Consider the following 23761-nt stretch of genomic DNA (forward strand, 5'->3'; position numbering starts at 1 on the left):
GGATAACAAGTATGTTTGGAAAACATTGAGTCTTGAACTAGTTTCTTTGTTTATTAAAAAAAAGAAAGAAAAAGTAATTCACGTGCAAGTGTGTTTGATCCTAGCTGAAGCACGTCTCTGGCCGTTGGTTGGACCGGGTCGGGGAGTTCATTCATTCGAAGGTCGTCGTTTTAACGTGTGTGCCAGGGTGTAGTAAATTAAGGGAACATTTCTCTTTTCTTCAGTACCTTTTTTAAGAAGGTGCGAGTGCCGGGGCTAACCATGGTCAAGGATCCGTCCATCCCATCCAGGTCATGTGCAGAAAAAAGCAGGCATCAGAAGACATGAAAGGTGGAGGCATGAGCGGGGTTTATAAATAAGGCAGGGCGGCGTGGCCGGGGCTGGCAGTCTGGCAGCCGGCGCTGGAGTCCTCAGAGCTCATCCCACGCTCCCGCCGAGTCGCTCATCTCTGTTTATATGAGTAATGGAGCGGCTGGGGGAGGGGATTTGTAAGCACGGAGCAAATACTCTTAGTGTTCATTTTGTGTAAGACTGACATCCACACCAAGTCGAGACTTCCAGCGACGTAGTGTGCAGTCACATGCTGTAGCATTCATGAGTACAGATATAAATCAGGCAGATGTTTGTCGACTGGAATGGGTAATAATTTCTTTCTCTCTTTGTTTGATTTTGCATGTTAGCCTCAGATGACAATTTCAGAATTGCTTTCTGCAGTACTTTTCAATAAGCAGGATATGCTTCACTGGAGATAGATGGAGATATTTCTATAGGGAGATAAACATATTTTTATATAGACACAAATATAGACTTACACACATACGCACATGCATGTATATATATACACACACATACAGAGATATATATATATATTTACCATGTGCCAGTGCTGGGGGAAGAAAAAGGATATGTCTGTTGGACTTTTGGTTTTAAACCTACAGCTTTTCTTTTTCTCTGAACAGACCAAATATGACACTGTTACTCAAACTATAAAATCAAATTAGCACCCTTTATTGTGTTTGCAAACTAATTAAAATGTAAAATGTCCTGAAACCACTGGCTTACTGTGTGACAAATGTAAGATTAGAAACAATTAGAAGGCACTCAGAGGTTTGGTGGTGTTTAGATTTCTGACATTGTTCTAATCATCCCTTTAAGTAATGAAAACAATGGTTACCTAGAAATTAAAGGTTTAAAGGAAATTATCTTCTTCGGTACAGTCATTACTTAATGATTGTTTATCATTTTAAATGTTGCCATAGTAGTCAGAGGCTGATTTTTAAATCTGAAAGCAGGCAGGACACGTAATAATGAGCAAACATCTGCTTCATCTATTATTTCTATATGTGATCATAATTTATATTGTAATACCACTATTGAAAGATGAGTCTGATATTTTTTATGATGATCCATATCCCGTTCTACATATGGCTCAGCAGAGTTAGGATTTAGTCACTGTGTTATTTCAGAGCTGTTTTATCTTAAGCATTGGACAAAACTGAAAGTGATTCATGTTAATTTATACGTGTGGTATGTAACCCTTATGAAACAATCAATCACTTATTTCAGTACTTGTCAACTTCCAGAACTAGTTGTTAAGGGTTTTTTTTGATCCATTTCAGGACTCAGGGGTAATTTTTTATTTTTTTTTAAACTTTTTTAGAAGAACTTTGACAAGAATGACAGGATATATAAACATTTCTTGGAGCTGTAAGGAATTTCAATATTTCAGAACATTTCCAAAACCAGATGTTTCCCAAAGTCGGAAATAGTAGTTAGTACTCTTAGGTGAAGATTAGAAATAATAAATGCAGCAGACTGATTAATGCAAAGTTACCTATTAATATTCTATTTTGTTCTTTCTTGTACCATGGAGAAATATTTGTGCTTTCTCCCCGAGTCCTTCAGAGACCAGTGTTTGACTTTATATTAATTAGTTATGTGAAAGTAGAATAGATTAGCCTTGGGGGATATTCTATAGAAATGTATAGTGTGTCAAGATGTAACCCATGGAGGATGGGAAATCTCGTATAAGCATTTACTGTAGACAGATGTGTACATTCTGTGACTGATTGTAGTGGAATTATTATTATGCTTTCAGCTGTTAAGAATCCAGTATAAGACAATGTGCTCAAATTGTTCTCCATTAATTTTCAGCACCAAATCTTAAAGGCAGACCGCGCAAAAAGAAAGCCTTGCCCACAGAGAAGAGATTCATTAAATGGCATTAAGGATTCCAACAATAATTCTGAAAGCAAAGCTGTTGCAAGGTAAATCACTTAATAATACTCTTTTCAGTACACTCTCCTTTTTTAGGTACAGCCCTGTCTTTGTTTCCCAGCATGCTGTTTCAAATTTAGAATGTAACTTATTTTCTTGGGGAGATAAATGTAATTTTTTTCAACAGTTTTATTCTTCACATTAATTCATGCCTGTGTTCAAAGTTACCAGCAACTATAATCACCTAACAACCTAATGCTATCAGCTTGTTGGTAACTGGTAGTGCTTAAGCTTTCTTGGCAACTAGTGTTAGTTTTCACATTCTGTGACACACAAACATAGTTTGTGACAGTATCTTCGAATTAAAAATAAACCAGAGAGCAGCTCACCCTGTTACAATGTACTTCTAAATATAAGTTTGAAGATAAACAGACTATGAAACAAGAGCCACTTCAGAATGGTTTCTAAGAAGCACACACAACTGACATTACCCTGTTAAGATCTCAACTTTTTTTTAAATTAGGAAAAAAAAAAAAAGATAAAGACAGAAATTCAGTACGAAAGCTTAAAAAAAAAACTGGGCTGTTTCTTTAATACTTAGTGCTGAGCTGCATGTTCCAGGGTTTGTTGAATAGTGCATGCTTTTACAGAGTCTTCTGTATGTGCTGCAGTGCTTAGCCCATACTGCAAGTAAAAATTGGGTCGTTGATTTGTGTTTATAGACTTAATCTTTTAGATATTTATGGGTTTGTGTCTTTTCCTTAAAATATTTTAAAATGGAGTTTCTGTCGTGTAATTTACATCCTATTTTCTATGTTGTCTGTGTGGTTTAAATAGGAATTTGGTTTTCTCTGTAAAAAAAAAAAGCACAAATGTCTTCTTTCAAGATGATTTAATTTGAAACTGTAAGATGCAAAGATGGAAAATTACTTAGAGCAATACTTGTAGATTTTTATCTGAGGCAGAACTCTGTCACTGTGATACTTTTGAGCTAAACAGCTAAAAAGGTTTGCATAGACTGAATTTTTAGGCCAAATCCTCCCAAATCCGTTGTTTCAATAAATTAGATGGATGTGTATCTGAAAAATGCTTCCATTGTTGTGACCATCTCTTTAGGAAATACAGTGAATCTATAGATCCATTTACGTTGGCATTGTTGTATGCAGTGAATGTCCTGGGAGATTAGGAGGTTAAAGAGGTCAAGTGGAAGTGTTCTGCTCTCAGTTTCTCATAGGAAGGCAAATTAAATTCCACCTCCTCCTCCTCCCTAGGAGTTCAGTTAAAATTGTGCCTTCTGTTGATGATGATAAAAGAGGCTGAAGTTCATGATGAAGCTCTGCCCTTAAGTCACTGTTTCTCTTCTTTTTGTGCCCTATTGTGCTCAGTTGGAGTCTGTGCTATCGTGTTAGACAGGCATAGTGAAAAGCGATGGAGCCTGGTGTGTTGAGTTGCGGGGTCCTGGCAGATACTATAGAGTTTGCCTGAATGTTTTTGCTCTGTGGAAGAATGTGCAAAATCTGCGGTGTGAAAATGTCTCAATTTGCCTCAATTCCCCTTTCCCCCAAGCTTTTTCATGTTAAAACATTACCAGCAAACTGCAGCATGGACCGTGTTTGTCAAAGCACCCCGGACTGTAGCACAAGTAGTTCTGCCTCTTCGGCACCTGATATATAGGTATTAGATAATTAAAAACAACAGTAACACTTCATACCAAATTGTTTATCCTCTCTGTTTATATTTGGGTTCACCCTACTAGTCAAATGGGAGGATATTTCAGATAAGAAGTAATTCTGCCTATTTATCTAGTCATACTGTGCTCATCATTGTGCAGATATTAATAGCATTAATTATCTTGGCCAGCTTAATTTCATTATAAATAATAGACATGCCCATGATATAATGTCCTTGCATGTAGTCACACTGATTTCACTGTGGCTCTTCACATCAATCTGCGTCTCAGGGCTGTGGAGGTACTTTAATAAGAGGGACAGGGAATCAGAAACCCTCTGCAGCAGGTGTATTGCACTCCAGACAGAGCCTGCCTATAGGTTTGTGGGGAAGGAGGGGGAAGTGTAGTTGAGGAAGGTGGGGAAACTGTCTTCTCATTGTTGGGAACAGTTGGGATGTTAAGTCATCATCTTAGGCTCCATGTTGGCCTTCACCATCGGGTTTCCTCCTCTGTCTGTGATCCACCTCTGACTAATGCTGGCAGTGGGTCCATGGAGAGCAGAGCTGAATACTGCTAGCGTAAACGGGACAAATCCACTTGTGTCAGATGCTGAAACATTTTGGCAGCAGCTCTGGCCGTATTCCTGTTCCAGCTAAAATCCCTTTTGACCAGAAGTTGTGCTGCTTTCGTCCTCAGATGCTGGCACCCAGTGTCTGACAGTAGCCTCATTTCTCGGGTAGCAGGACGACGACTCTGATGGAGACGCAGTGGCTGTACGGTTTGCGTCGGGAAATGGCAGAAGTGGCGTTCTGAAGACTGTGGGTTTGAGTCTGTCAAGACCAACACAAGCCACATGGTTGTGCTGAATTTCACGTCCTCAGCTGCCAGTAACTAGAAGGCTTTGTACCTTCTTACAGCTTAGTTCTCATTAGGCATGTTTGCTTTGAACCATCAGCAGGTCGTTTTGCGGGTTTTTACTGTTACCTGACACAGAAGAGTGTTCGGTTGGGTAGGAGCAGCTCTGAGTAAATTCCAGTGTAGGTGGCTTGTTAAAAATAGAGCAATAGCAGGACAATGTGGTTCTGGACCTACAGGTGCTGCCAGGGGAAGTGGGTCTTTCGTGTACTACTTCTTGCTTTTGATCTTCTTGCTGATCACTGCATCCATTTTAATACCTCCTGGGGAAGATCCCAGGGGAGTTCCCTCCCAGGCTGGGCATGTAAAAATTTGAAGAATATGAGGCCGTCTACTGAGGCAGGATCAGCTCTCCAGGAGAGATGTATATCAAGCTCTTCTCTGCAAACACTCCCAGGACTCTGGAGGTTTTCATACCTCACATGTCATCAGTGCTAGACAGGCTTTTGGGACTTGCAGGCTCCAGCATGACCCTCATCATACCTGCTTCGGGCTCAGAAAGAGCGTTCCCATTCAAAGTGTGCAGAAATGCACCGTAAGACTTTAAAACTGGCTGATCTGACCGTTTTGAAGAGCTGAAAGGATTAACTTGCTAAACATGGAAATTGTCCCCAAATGAATCTACTCATTACATCTCCTAGTGCAAATGCTAAAGTAAATCTCTCACTTCATTTGTACAGCAGATCTGGGAAATTAGTTTAAAAGTTGCCAGGATATGCTTTTCCTGTGGCCACAGGTGGCCTGGCATGCTCTCAGACCTGGAGTTTTACTCTGAGTGTCTCAGCCATTATCTGATTGAAACTTTAAAAAGCAGTGGTCTGTAGTGGTCTGCATTGCGTGTGACCTCTGGCAGGAGAAAACAAATGCACAGGTGTACCCATGAATGTTGACCGGCCGCTTGGTAATGGATCACGTGCCTCTGACGGAACAGAGTAGGAGGTGGTCTGATGTTCCCAGAGCCCATCTCACTACACCCCCAGCTCATCCATGCTGCGGCACTGGGTTGCCTGTCAGGGCCTTAGCTCTCAGTTTCATTGTGGAGGTGCTACAATGAAAGAGCTTTAACTCCTCCTGTGGAAATTGAGCTCTCCCTTTATAATGGAGTCATTGAGGCTTTCTGAGCAGACCAGAAAAGAGAGCCGAGCCAAGCAAAACTCTGCATTCAGGACCTTCCTCCAGATCTTTGCCCTCTAGGAAGATTCAGAATCGTGTTTTGAGAGGGAAGGGTTGTTTCTGATGCAAATCTGTCATCGCTCGGATGGACTTCAATACACCTATGCTGGATTTACACCGGTGTTACCCAGAATGGTATTTGGCCCTTTTGGTTCTCGTTAATCACTCACTGGACATGCCATTCATCCGTATCTCCTGTCAGAGAGTGGGGAGGTTCCAGAAGTGAGGCTTGTGCCTTGAACGCTCAGCGGATGAAGCACTGCAGCCTTCGTCAAAGCTTCATTGAACTTAACACTGCTTGGAGTCCATCGGTTGTATTTGGGCACGTTGGAGTTCTGCAGGTGCTTTGACGTCACTTTGCTGTTCGCTGGAGGGAAGGAGGTTGTGTGTAACACGGGGTTTTCTCACTCCTGGTGTTTTTTTTAATGTTCCTTTCCTTGTTTCCATTTGTATCCTTGGGAGTAATATGCCTTGCCATTAGTTTGCTTGCATAGCAGTGAGCTTTGATTTCATTTAGCATTCGGGCCCAGGCTGTCTTTGCAAACAGTTCTGAATTGTCCAGTTTGAAAAAGAAAATCCATTTAAAAGTTTGGTTGATTGACTTTACCTAGCAAGTGGGTGACCAAACTAAAAAATTGTTCCCAGTTTTAGCTCACAATAGATTTGCAACTCAAATTAAAAATCCTAAATTTATTGAAATCATGGGTTCATATTGGGATTGTTAACCCAGTCTTTGGTATAGCATTGAAAATTATGACAATGTAATCCAAACTTTATAAGGAGAAACTGTCAAATAATTTTGCAAGGACCCAAAGTAAAAAATTCAAGGGATTACAGCTGTGAACTGAAAAATGGATGAAGAAATCCAAAGTTCATTTAATAAGGAAAAAATCCCATTAGCTCCATTGAGTTTTGGGTGAAACCCAGGATCTTTACAGAAGTTTAATCGATGAGCATATCTATTACTAAAAGGCAAAGCATGGTGTCTTGGGCCGTAGGAAGACAATATCTCTTTGAACCATGTAACCAGAGAATATGGAGGAGTACAGGGGACATACTTCAGCAGTAACTGGTCAAGAAAAGTCCCGTAGGAAGTCCATTTCCCCATCCCTGCTGCGTTGCCTGGGAGGAGCAAGCCTGTACCCTGCATTGTCCAACAGGGAGATTTTTCAGCAGCATCGATTCCCTTGGAAAATTGTGGCCACTTCTCCCCTCTGCTTGGGAGCTAGTATTGCTTTGTCCAGCATCTATGGAAAAACTAGGGAGGCAGCTAATCTTAAGCCAGTGCTTTCTGCAACATTAATACCCTGGCAGAGTATAAAAGAAAAGATTTTGCTTTCCCAGCACCTGAACACAGGGTAGCTTTATTGAGATAAAATAAGCATATCACAGTCTTTCCAATGATATGTTTGTTGTTTGTTTAGAAGCACTTACGTAATGCTCTTCATAGCACGCACTTCCAGAATGTCAACAAGCGCCCAGGTAGCACCTGGTTTAGAAGTGAGGAGAGTGAAGGAGAGTCAATGGCTTACTTGACCAAGAGCTTCTGCCTTCCTGTTCAGCGAGATACCTGGCTCTCCTCTGCTGTCCTCCTAAAATGCCAAATGCTCTTATAGTCTCCTTGCTCCCTCTGGGAGCACAAAGGACGTGTCTTGGATGGAGTATGGAGCTGCCAGAACGCTCCTCACAGCATTCAAAAGCATTGATGGGACAGTGCAAATCCAAAATATATGTAACCATCTCCACTACCTTGTATTAGAAGATTTCCAGTATTTCACTGGAAATATATCGATCCTGTCTTTGTCACGGAGAGCTTTTAAACATTAGTTTGCAAGGTTCCGCTCTTTTGGGTTTTTTGTATACATAAATTATGGGAATGCTCGAATTGTAATTTGCTCGATTCAATGAGAGGATTATCTTCAGGAGGACTGCAGGATTAAGCCGGTCTCACTGGATATTTTTTCCCATGTTTGAATGCTGATGAGAGGTAAAGTGGCTCCAATTTGCTGACTTCCCGACTGGCACACGTCTGCTGGGGAGGCCAGTGGTAGAACCTGGAGCTCTGGGACTCACGTGCGTTGGGGCTGCCGGTGTCTACCAGGAAAGTCTCCAGCTACCAGCCTCTTCCTTTTGCTGAATAGTTAGGGCTGTCCTTAAGTTTAAGCAGATGCTCAAACCCACTTGACTTAAGTCCGTGCTGCAGCAGAACCTCCACTCGGGTGTGCTGAGAGCTCTGCCTGGGTAAGGCTTGCCAAGGTTTGCATCTATTTTGGTGGGCCAAAGGAGAGAAAAATGTGTCGTTTCAGAGCTGGCTGCCGAGCGTTCCTGCGATGGGCTGAGCACCCTCAGCTCCAAGGGTTGTCTATGGGAGTTGACAATGCTCCGTGTCAATCCTGGAACTAAGGTTATTATTAGACTTGCTAATGGCAAGTGTATGTGAGAGATGGGAGCTGTCTGTGACATAGCAATGTATAGTCATAAAAATGCAGATCTGGAGAGCATTACCAATGGGTTATAATGATTTAAAGATGTGGCTATTTAAAAATGTTGTGACTAAGATTCAGAACAAGACATTTAGCTCTATAAATAGCTTCCTTTGTTTCCCCTCAAACACAGTTGCATGGTTTGGCCTTCATTTTTTCAACAATCCATTCTGCTAGGAGAGGGTATTTATTCCTTAAGTGAAAATTAAAGGTTACCCAGATCTGATATGACATCTTTTCTTTTCCCAGGTAAAATGTGAGGCTAAATCAGCTTTGCCCAAACCCAAGAGTAACAACAGCAACTGTAAAAAAGGCTCAAGTGAGGATAAATCAAAGATTGCCGTAGGTGAAGAATGCAGAGCTGATGAGCAGGCTTTCCTTGTGGCTCTTTATAAATATATGAAAGAAAGGAAAACACCAATTGAACGAATACCCTATTTAGGTTTTAAGCAGAGTAAGTATCCTTTTTCTCACTTTCCTGTTGACATTTTAGAATGGTTTGGCTTCTCTGGAGAAAGCGTTTGCACACGAAGCCTATTTTAAAGCCTTATGGATGGGGGGGACCATGTTTATATCTACACATTTTCCAGTCCAGGCATTTCACTGTCTTATGCCTAGATTTGCATCTCTTCCTTCTGGGGTGGAAGCTGGATATTTATAGGTTTAAATCCGCTGATTATGACTAGAAATAGGCATGTTGAAAACTCTCTAGTTTTCTGTTTTGTAAATCTACAGTGTCTGTAATGCCTTTCTTCTGAGTTAATAATATGACGTATCTTTATTGTGCCCAGATGTTCTTTATGAAAGGACAAATATTAAAGGAAGACATTTAAAGGTGGTCAAGAAAGGCACAAAAGGGATAATATTTTTAAGCCCTGAAATGTGTTTATAGTTAATAAATTACTGACTTTGGAGAATATAAAACCAGACTGTATCTGTTTAAAACAGAATGCAATGTTTAGAATTGCTTTGGCATGTACAGTTTGTAGTGCCACAATCTGTAAAGCAATTGTAGGTGGAGAAGATACAGTGGGAACTAAATTTTGTATAAATATTGCAGCACAGTGTTGATCTTTCAGAGTTTCTGACAAAAGGTGTAGATGGGGGTATTTTTCCTCCTTATCTATAGAATGAATGATACTTTATTTCCTTAAAGGGAAAGCTCCATGGATTGAAATATTATTTACTCTAATTTATCTCCCAGATTAAAACCATGTGTTATTTTGATGAAGAATGTCAAACCTGTATGTTTTACATAACAATTTACATACCTAATAGCAATTGGCACTGATTGCAACAGGCCTCCAGCAGCCATTATAAACTTATATAACTCCGAATGATTGCAGTGTTTGTCTGAAAACTGGCTGCTTGAAATGGAAGTAAAATTAATGTACTATGAACAGCTTCGTTGCATTATGCATTGATTCAGATTAAATCAAGGCCTAAGCAAAGCTCTTGATAGCTTTGAAACAGTACAAGGTTCAATGAGGCTTTCAGAACGTTTTCTGTTGAAGAGAGGATTTTTTTTCCCCCATTTTATTCTGCACTCCCTCAAGCATGGGGACAGGGTGGGCTTGAAAGACAAGGTGAAGTATTATTTCTCAAATTCCCTGCCGGGGGTAGGGCCCTCTGCTAACATTCAGCTGAAATACACTGAAAGTTGCCTGACATTCATTATGAATTAGGGGCCTGATCCAGCAAATACTTAAATGCCAAGAGTAAGTATGCTGAGAAGAGCAGAAATGTTTGCAGGACGGGGCTCTCTATTTGTCCGGCAAGACTTGTGCAAACATTGCCAATATAAATAGGTTAGTGGGGAGAAGCACTATGTACGCTACAGCAGAGCATCCCCCTGCGGAGGAAGAGAACCCGTCCTCCGTAATCTGCAGCGTTATTGCCGAGTCTGGCCTGAAGTATTTGTAGTATGTCTAGGGGGGATCCCTGTTTGTTGGTGGAATAGTGCATGGGTCTTTCATAGAGCTGAGACATCAGCTTTTCTTCTAGCAATGGAAGTAAAATAAAAATTAAAATATAAAATAAAATAAAAATAAAAAATAAAATAAAATAAAATGCGACACACTAGCAGCAAGCAGCGACCCCATGGGGCAGTGGGCCAGGGTGAAAAGCAAGTGCAAGGGGAGGAGTTCTGTGGGAAATAACAAGCATCTCCCAGCACATCTTTTGAATTGAGTCGCCTCTGTTCCTCCCACCCCAAGCCATGGGCAAGGCACAACCACTCATACCATAATTATTATGATAATTTTCATTTCTGCTCCCCCCAGGTTCATTCGCACAGGACCCGTTAGAAGGCAGCTTATTGTTTATTGATTATGGAGGCCATTATCTGAGCTGCAGTAAATATTGGATATTGTTGTTTAATCAATAGGCTTTCTCTGTGAGCCAGTGTGTGGCTCATGCTTGCTTGCTAATGAAATCAGTATTAAACAAATAATTAAAAGCAACAGTCTTCCCAATGGGTAATTTTTATTATCAAAGTTATGGAAACATGCTACAGTCATTATAACATACCTCTTATCAGCAAAGTCAAATGAACCTATTACCTTTGTCTCAGTGTATTTTTCCAGTCCCGTTAAGGAATCTAAGTGTGTTCTCTTATATGTAATAAAAATATATATGGTATGGGCTAATATTTACTCTTCAGATTATGTAAATACCTCTTTGGAAAATGTTTCACAGGAGCTTTTTCAGGGGCTGTGAGCTTTTTTCTCTATTTTTCTTTTTTAAAAACTGTTTAATTTATATTTCTTTGAAATATGTTGGTTAATGCAATGCTTATCTAAATACTTATTGTCCCTCTAACAGTTAACCTTTGGACTATGTTTCAAGCTGCTCAAAAACTGGGAGGATATGAAACAGTAAGTGTTTAAGTAACTTAAATGAAATAATTGTGCAATCTAACTTTTCCCTGTTAGAAAAAAAAAAAGTAAAAGCAAACAATCATTTGCTGCATTTTAGGCTAGCTGTACACATTGTGGGTTTATTGGACCATTTTTGGAAATGGTCCCAATTAGTTCCAGGTTTGGCAAAATTGTAAACTTGTCGTAAAAACTACAAGTGGAAAACATATGTAACTCTTCCCTGTCAAGGAAATTAGTTGGGTCTGTAATTTTTTCCCATGTTGAGAAAGGGCTATTATTGTACAACAAGCCAAGATTGCATAAAAGAAATTTTACTTGGCAACATCCCTGACATCTGTTCATGTCTAATATGGGAAATGTATTAAAGGCTTTCAAAAGTAATCAGCATTGTCCATTAAGGAATAGTATGCTGCAGTATCTTCTCTTATTCCAAGTGTAAAAGATCTTTATTAGACAAGGGTCAGTACCGCATAAACAGGAAGTTATCAAAGTAATTCAGAAAAGTCTCTGACACTTTTTATCAGCTAACCATATCTGACGAGAGCAGTTTATTTTTAGCTCACAGGAAAATTTGATGGCCATGGATTTTACAGCATGTATTTTGAACCAATAAAATATTAGAGCAACAAACTTAGATTAAAATCTTGAAATGAGAAGAAAGAGCTGCATTAATATGGCACATCGAGATGACATCTGTAATAAAAACCAATTGACATAGGAAGATGTCGTCACTGGAAATATTTTCTTTGCACACAATGATCAGATTAAGTTGTTCAGTTCCTGCCGCAGTTGGATGAAAGAAATTATTTTTGCTTTGTTTACGAAGTAATCTGGGACATATCTGTGCTGTAGAGAAATGACAAGAAGAAATGCACTATCAAGAAACTGAAAGTCTTTTGAACCAAAATACAAAACTCACTGTTTTCTTTCCATACAATAAGGCGTATTGTTCTGTAAATCAGCAGCCCGGGTTCATTAGCATGGGTGTGGCTGGGATTTTGTGAAACATGAAATCTAACCTTCTCAACAGAAATATAAGCTTGATTTTGTTGTTTTTATTGTTCCTCTATCTTTCATTAATCAGCACATACTATGCTTATGTACAGGGGTGTGTGTAGGTGTGCTCATGGGTTATATATGAATGAATAGCTACCATAGATAGATTGTTACAGCAATTATGAGCCATCAGTAATTGCCACGAGTTGTAAAGTGCAATGAAAATGAGGGCTAAAATCTTGAACTTGATCCAGAGTGCAAGGGAAGGCCGGGAGGGAGATGGAAAGGAGAACGGCGTGTTCAGAGTGCTCAGGGAGGTGGGCCATTTTCACAGCAACGTTTCAGATCTGCTTGAAGGGACCGAGTATCGAAGCAGGGATGCCAGAGTGGTGGCTTGCTGCAGAGAGCTGAGTTTTAGTGCCAGAATGAGAGGGATGGATTTAGAGATGCTGGAGGAGGTTGAATCTCCGTGCCTGGGACAGAGCCAGGAATAGGGTGGCGAGTTTGTGGACACGAGGCCAGAGAGCCAGGTCTACCAATGGTAGCAGAAATGTGAGGGGATCAGAGGGGCAGGATCACATACGTGAGAATGTCATCCAGAGTAGCATCAGTCCACCCTTGTCTCAAAGCTCCTGTCCTTTTGTCAGTGACAGATGTTCTCTGTTGTTTATGGCCATTTGTCACCTTTGATGAAAAAGTAAAGAGTGGTGCTTATTATTCATAGAGAAGAAACTATTGCTTGCTGGTCAGTAAATGGCAAGGCAAGCATAGCTCACACCCTCCGACATACCTGGGAGCCCAGCTTTGGTTTGAGAGTGACTCTGGCTGAAGTGATGGGCCTGATCCTGTTTATATGATGTGAGTGGCATCTGTGCTCTCAGCAGAAGAGCTGAAGTTGGGAAGACCGTTGTGTTGTAGTTTAAGTTGTACGTAGAGCGTGAGGTTTCTTGACCTCATTCTCTTCTGTTAACAGTCTCATCCTCAATACAGATCTGCCTTTGCTTTACATTGCTTGAATGTTAAACCGATAGCTGTTGCAATACTTTGACCTGTGCACACCCTGGGGTTTATTATTTTATGGCCAGTTGATAGTCATTGAGTTTGCCAAGCTGCATTTGCTTGTGTCTATTTTATCATGACGAGCATTGCTAAGACGCTTTTGCGTTTGATTCATGTTTCATTTTTCAGCAAGGCAGTGGATGACTGGGGTGACACGGACCTCAGTAGCAGTTCCAGAATCTTAGGCAGGTCTACTTAGGTGTAGAAATGTTGAGTGAGTGCTGTAATTCATGACCAGACAACCAGAATCCACCACTCATACGTACAGTGGCAATATCTATTGATGAGAAGCCATGTGCAGAGCAAAGGCTTTCTTGAACCTGCCCTGATTAATACCCATTTATATGTATGGACCCTTCCATCTGACCTGAACAAGTCATTTGTCTGTTATAAAGGCTTCATCATCTTTAACTTATTTTAAGATTTCACAAGTTTCTGGTTTGTGCATTGAGATAGAAATGGGTCTTTTCTCTTGGAAGTATTGTAAAGAAAAGAATATTTAAAAGTAGATATTTGGCTTCAGCATGTGACAGACATTTTATGAACAGGAAACAAAAGATTGGTTAAAGTCACATAGGGAAACTTACGAGTGGTCAGGTGACTAGTTTTTTACTAGTAGGTGTAGAAACTTTCCCAGTTAAAGCAGTTGCAAACTTTACATCCTTTTGTTTGGCAGAACAATGATAGTCAGCCCATTTTCAATTTCCACCTTGTCCATGTATAGATGCTTCGATGGGGCTTTAAAAACATCTTTGAGAAACAAGCAGAGATTATGTACGGTGTTTTCCAGCTTCTGCCCCGATTCACAGAACAGTGCAAGACCTCTGAGTCCAGTCTGTCGGTTAAGGATCTAAGCGAGTGAAAACAGCCAGGGAGTGGATTTGAGGTGCAGAGAACAATTTTCTTAGCCATCTGGCTTTCCTTTATTGTCATGTATCATGGGCTGGAAGGGATCCAGTGAGGCTTGACAAGGAGTATTACCTGTACATACAGCATATACATACAGGATATCGAGTAGTGGCAAGTCATGATTGTGTGTCATGTGTCGTATTTAAGGGCTCTCCAGTTAGAGTACTTGCAAGGGTCATTTCTCATCTGTCCATTATCTGTTTGACTACTAATTCTTAGTTAGTTGTCATCTATAACTGTGTAATACCACACTCCCATGTACTTCTTGTTGGACATAATACAGGCTTAATAAAAATAGCAACCCGTACCAATTGGTTTAAGTCCTTAACAGATGAAGCTGTCTCTCTGGAGTTGGTGGGATCATGTTTCTCTTAAACAAAGATACATGAAATGAGCATCTTTGTTACTAATAATAGGAGAGTGTATTGGAAAGCACTCTGTATAGCAGACCTTCACAGTATGAATGATTTAAAATGTCCTCAAATCCCTGGATGAAATACAAAACAATGTCACGTTCTAGGGGGCTCAGCTGCAGTGGCATTTAACAGCCATTGCCTGGAATTTTCTCAGTCACCCTAAGTCAAGTGAGTAAAAGGTGCAGATGCTCATAGATGGGAAACTTCCAGGACTTATCTAAAGAGTTGTCCTTGGCAAGTCATGAAGTGGCATTTTTCCTTTTGAGCCAACACAAAAGGAGTGCCTTGGCATGTTTGCAGAAGGCTGTGGTGCTGAATGGACTCTACTTGGAGATGTCTTAGAAAGATAAAGGGTCAAAAGAAAACTAGGCGTAGTTTAACCTTTGATGTGTAGCAGCTTGAATTTTGCCAAAGGTCGGTGGGATCCCATTTAGCTGGTGCCTCCTGGGTGCCACAATAAAGTGCTTTAGTTTTTAAAAATTAATGATTGACAAGTACAGCAGTCCTGCATCTGGGCAGGCCCAAAGAACCTGATATATGAGTGGAATGCAAAGCTACCTGGGTTTGTTTCATCCAGAGCTAATACCCAGGGCTCTGTTTTGAAAAGCATTGTGAACATCACGTACCGTGACCAGAAAATCCTCCATTAGAGTTGCAGCAGAAAATTAGCGAGAAGCCTTTTCATGAGGAAGGGAGCTGGGATTGCAGTGCAGAAGACCGTAAGATTTCCCAAAGCAGAAGACACCATTAAAAGCATGTGTATAAACAGTCCTCTACTTTAATAGATAAGATCATTGGTTTTATTTGGTTGTTCTTGAGTACCAGTCACTGCCTAATACTGTGCTTGTAGGAACCAGAGCAGATCTGCTCTCAGGTCCCTGGGCAGACCAGTCTCTTGCTTAACTCCAAATTCTGCTGACTGGGGAAGATGTCACGGAGGTTTTCAAAGCTCCTGACGTCCAGTGGGCCCGGCTCCAGGATTGTGAAGCTGTAGGTTGGAGCAAATTGTGAGAGGGGTCTGCAAACCAGAAGACTACTTTAAAACTAAAACCAGCATTGAAATGGGAAGCCGTTGGAGATGAGATAGCCCTGTGCAATTGCCTTGGTTAATGGGTGAGCCTGGCACATCCTGCACTTCTAGAAATGTGGCAGGCACTGCGAGGGATGTATATACTGGTAGGAGTAGGGAAAAACAAATTGGAATACTAAAGCAGCAAAAGTTCTTTGTCTTCTGTATGTTTTCTACTGGAGTGGGTCAACTTACACCAAGAAACTGAAGCTAAATTAATCAAAGGTGTGAAATGAAAGTGCTCAGGACATTTGTTAAAGCTTTTGCAAGGTCTTGGTTGTCTTACACCACTATAGCTCCATGCCCTTGAAAAAAACCAACACTTTGCTGCTGAATGTGTATGGGAAATTCCCAGCCCAGGCAGCCAAAATATTTTACCATTTTCATACCTTTTGTTATCTGCCTTTCTGTTCCTCACATGCCCCGTCATGGACACGTCACTAACCAGGAGCACATGTGAGCCCTTTCAGAGTTAAATCCGCTGTGTAAAAGCAGCCAAGGCAGGCATTTTTGGTAGGACCAGCAACCGTAAGCAAAGCATTGCCAAGCACTGCCCTTTCCAGGCTCCTCAGGAAGCTCCTAGTCACTGGGGTGGCTGGGAGGGACTTGTATGAGAGGAGAAAGCAGTCCTGGGTTTGGATGTGGCCAGCATGAGCATCCAGCTTGAGCAGTGCTGCCCTGCGTGACAACTGTGACGTTTCCACAGTGCAGTGTTCTGTTCAGATTGTTTAAGGATATAATTTATCAGTTACTTTGGGGTTTATTAAGCATAAAAACTAAACTTTCCGGAGCAGGGGAAAACTCAACCCCAGTCTTTGTTAGAATAGCAATTGTTTCCGGGAATGTCAAATTTAAACTTAGCTCTGTACGTGGGAGGGCACAACTCTGCTAACGGCCAAGGAGTTCTGGTCCGTTGCAGAGGAAGAATTGGATAAAGTTGGGCAAATGTTTGCATAAATACTATTATTCTAAGCAGCATAAAGGAAAGAGACACCAAAATGATACAGGGATTTCAAAGGGATTCCCTTTTCCCCTTAAAGCTGATTGCGTTTACTGTTGTTCCAGCTTCAGTATCGACTCTTGAGTCACCTCATAGTTAATGAGACTTGGGCTCTGAGGTTAACATTTTCCTTTTGAAAATGGAGGCCATGCTGCTTAGTCACATCGGGATGTTTAGAAAGGGGACTTGCAGTAGTCCTCTTGCTGACTAATCCTTTGCTTTCGTTTATAGCTTCTGCACAGCATCGCTGTACTTAGCCAAAGCATCAAGTCCTGGCCCACAGCCTTGCAAGCCAGCCAGGCTGTGCTTGCCAGAGGGCCAGAGCACAGGCCCCAGATTGGCTTTGTGCATCGTTGTTCCCCACGTCTGTGAGGCTGCCAGAGACTTGATTTAATATGAAGCCACATGCAGCAGTCCTCAGAGGATCGGTGATTTCTGGGAGCTACCAGAAGGCAAGGGCTGTCTGGCCATGCCTCTGTCTTTTGCCTGGCCCGGGGACCAGTGCAATAGGTGTGGGAGGCAGGGAAGAGGCAGCTTCTCATCCAGGCTTTCCTCCCCAGAAGGGTACTTGGTCCGACTCTTTTTTGACCTTTTAGGTTGCAGAGAGAGCATCCGTTTGTAGTCTCAGGAGGTGATGTTCTTTTATGGCTCATTAGGACTCCAGTTCTTCAAGCTCTTTAGTAATAATAATAGGTAGAAGTGTGCGTAGCCTGGGGAAGAGACAACGTAAGAACTTAAACAAAATAGACTCTAAAATGAACCTTATCCTCAGATGAGTGTTTGATTTGTATTTAAATAATTTGTTTGTGCCGAGTTTATGCTTGAATTGCAGTCTTTCTCTTGTGCCTGTGGTCTTTGGGTTGGTTACAGAAGACAGAAAATAAAATTAGTCAATGCAGTCATTTTTAAATAAGGTTTTGCTTTAAATAAGGTTTAAGATAAAATACTCCCTTTATCTATAGGTGCGAACTATGTACAGGTGCTAATAGTGAGTTGGAGATGCTGATGTTTTCTAAGGAGAACGGTGCAAACAATAAACTTGAATAAATTGTAACATTATCAAATGATAAGTCTCCAGCCATGCCTTTAGCTTTGGAGAATAATTTCTGCAAAGGAAAGATATTCCTCTTATATTGAACGAAAAAGAAACACCTCTTACCCTGTAATATTTAATGACGGTAGCTATCTCCTCTTGTTTAGATTACAATTACAGGCCTCAGATTGCAAGTTGTAATATTTGTTTTCTTCTGATTGCTGCCTTTAGCTCCTCAGTAAACGCCATTGACTGCTCTGTGGGTAACTCCGAAGAAGCCTCCAGGGCTGAATATATTAAAATCCACAGCATTCCACAGAAAATGACAAAATTCTCCCCAAATTGTCCCCACAGTTTTCCACTGGCCTTCTTTATGAGCTGCAGGCAAAAGAGAGTGATCTGTTGTGCTTGTCCTATTCCTGTTTTTCTTCCTGTTTCAAATATAGCCGAATATATAAAATAATGAAGTGGTATTCAGAAACAATTCTTTTGCCAGGTCTTCCATCTGTTATTCTGTATAATCCTAATTTCTGTACAAAAAACCAGAACCATGGTATGCAACTCAATATGTTACAAGATGTTTATTTTCATCAGCATGGTCCAATAAAGTACATAGCTCAAATATTAACATTGGAGTATGTTAAGATTTCATTACTATTTGATCTATATATTTTACTGACATAAATGGATAAAAATAAACAGCTTGTAACATATAGAGTTACAGACTATGCTTTTGTGGATTTACAGAATTCTGTAGTGGATTTGGGTTTTGCAGCAGATTTATTTTCTCTAATTCAGTTAAAATAACTATGTAATCATTATTTGTGCTGAGTATGGTTTGAGCTTCATTTTCATAATTCACCGTGGGATTTGTCTGCATAACTTCTGATGGTTAATGACCCTATATTGATTGAGATTCTCTTTTGTGAGGCCGTATTGCTTGTGACTTGATAATGAATCAGTCAGATCACTCCATTTTAGAGAGAAAAAAAATAGACATAGTGTTAACTTAAAAAAAAAAAAAAGATACCAAAAGCTCTGTGCACTCTATATATTCTGTAGGGGCTTTTATAGTGCTTGTAGTACATGCTGTTCTGAAAGTGTCACACATGCATTTGTTGTTGTGAACGCAAACGCTGTAGAATCTGTAAAGATGCAAGATTAAATTTTCCATTGCCATTTTTACAGATAACAGCCCGTCGACAATGGAAACATATTTATGATGAATTAGGTGGTAACCCTGGAAGCACAAGTGCTGCTACATGTACTCGCAGACATTATGAAAGGTAAGATAACAAATCTGAAATGCTTGTTTAATAATGAAAAAATTAATTTGGAGAGCCTTCAAAGCGTTTTATAAAGAATTAGAGAAAGAGAGAGAGGCTTCTTAAAGATATAGTAAATATTCCCCCAACAGTTTAGTCAGATAATCCATTGTAATTTAAACCAGAGTGTATGTCCACAGTGACTAAATAAATAAAACAAGCATCGAATTTTTCTTTGGTACATATTTTAATTTTTACAACAGCTTTCCGGTTAAAGAACCTGAAAAATTGAGCAAAACATACCCAAAGAAAAATAAGAAACGACAGCTAATTGATGCAAACACTTGTCTTCTGTTGTTTTTTAGGAATACCAATTAAGCAAATTGTGATTGTGATCAAAATAATGGGGTGGCCCACAATGCAGGGTGCTGTTAATGTTGTAGGTTATGCAGAGCGTTGCATTCCTCTTCTTCATTGCATTCCTTCCCTCCTCCCTGCCTGCGAGCTGCTGCCAAACACTCTTTCTCTGCAGCCATTGTTGCTGGTCAGAACTGTTGATTTCTTATTCTTCCCATGTAGATAATAACGTCCAGGGCTTGTGAAGCCAGCACGCATTGAATAAATGCTGGAGCTGGAATGTTGTTTTGGTTTAGTATAGTTTTTAGAAACAACTCTCTTTTTTTTCTTTTTTTTTCTTTTTTTTCCTTTCTTTTTTCTTTTTTTTTCTTAGACAAGCAAATGTTAAGAAAAGCTCTGCAATTTCAGGCTCAGATAAGGAAAGTCCAGTCTCTTGTTCCTGGGCATAAACAAGTTACTTTGCTGGGGTCAGGAAGAGATTGTATTTGCCTGTGCACAAGGCAGCACAGCAGAGCTGTGCTCAGAGGGCAGTTTGTCACCTTCTTTTAATGCCTTATGTATTGGCCACTCCGAGGGAGATGCTGCCCTCCTCATGGAGGGGGAGGTTGATCACCCTCATTTACAGGAGACATCTCCAACATAAGGACTTGGGTGCACTAAGAAGTTAGAAACTTCCTGGAGATTGAGCCAAGCAGCAGAGCAAATTGAGTGAGTTGCTGTGCACATCAGACAGGGCTTTTCCCTGCCTTTGCGTTGCAAATGTTATACATCGTTGACTCATCAGATAGTGGGTATTTGGCTCTTCCCTTCCATCCTTACAGCCCCAAGAGGCTCAGGGCTTCCTCTTGCACCCGGGTCAGCTGATGGGTTTCAGATGGGCAGTCTGGGTCTTCCACCAGATGTGCTTTGTAGGATGTTTATTTGACAGAGGAGATCCAGGCACGCATGAGAGTCAGGTCTCTGCGGGCTTAGGTTGCACAGGGCATTGCTGGGCTCTATGTTGAAATCCTAGAGTCACCGAGAGAGCGCGTCTGTTGTCGTTCTGGAAAAATAAATGAGCCATTCACAAATACGCCATGAACCTCTGTCTCTCTTTTCTGCTTTCATGCTAGTGGTTTATTTTTTTACATGCAAAACCCTTAGATTGCACTCCTTTTTGATGCATAGAGACTTGTCGGTGTGACTTACTCAGCAGCTACTCAGGGGTATGCTACAAAGTGCCACAAAGCCCATTGTGCTCACTAGAAAACCTGGAGCAGATTCATGATGCTTTCAAGATTGAAAAGCCTTTCCAGGCTACCCAAAAGCAGTTCAGCTTGCCTTGAGCCAGTCTGAGGAGGGAGTCTTTTAGTTTATGGTTAGATTGGTCTTAGCACACCAAAGAGCTCAAATCTGAGGTTTTGGATGCCAGTCTGTTGTGGAGTTCTGGATGAGGTCTGATATGAGGCAGCACCTATTTTCCAGGTCTCTGGCAAGCTGTCAAAAGATGGCATTTGGAGAAAAAATCTTGCAGGATTTTTAGGTTAGCCCCGAGTTTACCTAAAATATACTTTACCAAATCTGATCTGAAAAACCAAAACGTGTATACAAAAAATCTCAGTGACTGGTCTGATCTCTAGATTTCTAGTGTTAGACACTTCTTTTTTTCCCCCTACCACAGGAAAGCTGTATTAAGCCTCAGACTTGGAAAAACATAAATGAAATTGTCATGGTTTGTTTCAGCTGGTAATTCTAACTACAGCACCTGTAAATGTAATGCTCATTTATAGCCATAGTGCTCAGATGACATTTAATCTAAAACTAGAACTGCAGTGCAGGAATACACATTCATGATTCAGGACACACAGACGTTTTCTAACTTGAAGGTGAGCTGTAAAGCTAAACTGGAAATTGAATTAAGCTGGGAAGTAAATGCTGAATAAACCTCATGATTTTTCCTTTCTGAATCCCACTGGCCTTTCCTTGCTTACTGGAGGCAGAACGGGCAGTTCCCTGACTTCGCTAATCCTGCTGCTGTTTGACTTAGCCTTGCCGTTCATCTCTACAACTGGATCTCAAGGGCATCCGTGTTGTGTTAACTAGCTTTCTTCCAAGATGACAGAGAAGCTACTAGCTGTTTGCACCGGCTTTAACATATCAAAGCTGCTTACATGGCAGCAACCTTTCAGTGACATCCTTAGGATGCTGAGGAGTGGCATGGCACGTATGTCCCATTCAGGAGGTACTGCATCCCATCCTCCTGCCCTCTCCAAGTTCCCCTCTGCAAGGTGGAGCTTCACACGCAACTTTAAAGGACAAAAAGAAAAAAAGAAGAAAAAAAAAAAGAAAAAAACAACCAAGAAATGGAGAGGTCAGAATTGCCTCTCTGTCTAGCAAATTCCATGGAAAAATGTTGCTTTTCTCAAAAGGTGTCTATAACCTCTAAAAAGCCAGCGTGTTGCTGCAGACTCATGGTACCAAGGATGGCAAAAGCTGAAACAAAGCCAAATTTAAAGGCTGTGAGGAATACTTTGCTCCCCTCTCCATGCCCCCCTGTTTGGAGCAGGGGTTGTGGTGGTTGCTGCTGCTGGTGCTGTAGGAAGGCAGAGTGCTTCGGTCAGTGCAGTGTTTGCTTTGTTTCCCTGGTAGAAGGGAAAGAAAGATTTTGTGTGCGTTATCAACTGATTCATTTTTCATGTAGTACGGTTTGTGTTTCCAGTAACTGGTTTCATTTTAAAACAAGGCGAGGCTGCCAGTGTTTCAGTAAGTGTTATTTGTATATTAGTTAGACAACTTTTGTTTTATTAATGAGTATAATAATGGAAGTGCAGGTTGCTGAGCAGAAGCAATGGCTGTTTTTATTTAAAGCATAGCAGGCATCGTATAATGCCAATGAATGCGTTATTGTCACTGTAGGCATGGCTGGTCTGAACCTGCCTCTGATTGGGTTATTCCAAATAGGCCCAAGCACTTCATAAAAATGTCTTTGTCAGCCTAGTTTTCCTTCCAAACCTATTCATCTCTGTCAGTTTTTAATATTAGTACCAGGCTCTTGGCTATAGTCCATTAGTACTGTACTTAATTGCTCATGTTACAGATGATTACCAATATAAAAAGCATTAATGTTTTCCCATCGTGGGGCTGTTGATGTGTGCACGACTTGGACCGTACAGAGCTTATGGGTTGTTGTTTTGGTCGTTACTTTCTTCGTTCGTGCTCCTTTAATGCACTTACTTTGCATGATGACAGAAAGCTAGAGGCTAGAGGCGTGTGTGGTTGGTATTAGCTGATTCAGCCTGAACCTTTTCTGTGAAACTCCTGCAGCCCTTGTCAGTACCCTGCATCTCTCTCTTATCAAGAAACCCTCAGAAACGGCTACTTTTCTGCAAAATACTCTCCTCCATGCTGCCTTCCCCTAATAATGCAGATGTGGTTTTCACATGCAGGGTTTGAGGTTTCTTTCGCTTTTACACAAAACACGTGATCGGCAGCTTTAGTTTTCCGGTGTGAACGATAGGCTGTGTTTCTGCAGTGCTGGTGACGTGGATAGGGATTTTTCATAAATATTACACCAACACCACCCCTCCCCCCCCCCCCCCCAAAAAAAAAACCCAAACCAAAAAGCCCAACCTGCTATTTTGTAAGGTATATAAAGTTCCCAATAAAAGGCATTGAACAAAACAAAAATATGAGCAATTGTCTGTTGGGGCCTTTTTCTGCCTCCAAGTCTGGCTGTGATTCGTCTTGGTTTCCTCCAAAGCAAGCCTTGTGCACGAGCTGCGCACAAACACGTATGGGAATTGTACACGTGGGGAATTGTGGTGTGCAACAGCATGCAGTGACACTCCTTGGCTGCTTTGGTGGACAGGCATGTCGGTGTTAGAAGGTGTCGTGGCAGGCAGCGGGATGGCCCCATAGAGCAGGAGCCCTCCCAGCCTCTTCGGGTGCTGCGGGGAGCCTGGTTCCCTAGGGGTCTCCAGCAGGGATGGACCCAGAACATCCCACAGGCCATGTCCTGCTCTTCAGCAGTGTGTCTCATATCCTAGCCCTCACAAGTCGCTAGCACCTCGAAAACCAGACTGTCCTGGTCAAACCCAGCTAGAGGGGGGTTTATTAGGCTTCACGATCTCATCAAATTGAGGCAGCTGAGTGAGAAAGTGTTCTGCAGAGCCACAACCATCCAGGACTTGATGAGGAGCTGGTGGTGAGATGGGTCCCCAGAGCAGGTCGTGGTTTTTCACAATTCAGCAAGGTGGCTGTGCCCACACTTTGGACACAGACCTGCAGAGGGTTTTATTCTGGCTATGCATGTGGCCCCTGGGCACTTGCAGAGTACCCTGCA

General features: G+C 41.3%; 1 protein-coding gene across 1 annotated transcript in view; it reads left to right on the forward strand.

Moving 5' to 3' along the window:
• Positions 1–23761, forward strand: part of ARID5B (AT-rich interaction domain 5B) — a 122099-nt gene that overhangs the window by 80617 nt on the left and 17721 nt on the right. The window contains 5 exon segments of the mRNA XM_075757911.1: positions 2155–2186; positions 2188–2267; positions 8703–8911; positions 11281–11333; positions 19007–19104. Coding sequence (XP_075614026.1) covers positions 2155–2186; positions 2188–2267; positions 8703–8911; positions 11281–11333; positions 19007–19104 — 472 coding nt within the window.

This window comes from Balearica regulorum, chromosome 7, assembly GCF_011004875.1.
Source record: "Balearica regulorum gibbericeps isolate bBalReg1 chromosome 7, bBalReg1.pri, whole genome shotgun sequence".
In the NCBI taxonomy this organism is placed as follows: Eukaryota; Metazoa; Chordata; class Aves; order Gruiformes; family Gruidae; genus Balearica; species Balearica regulorum.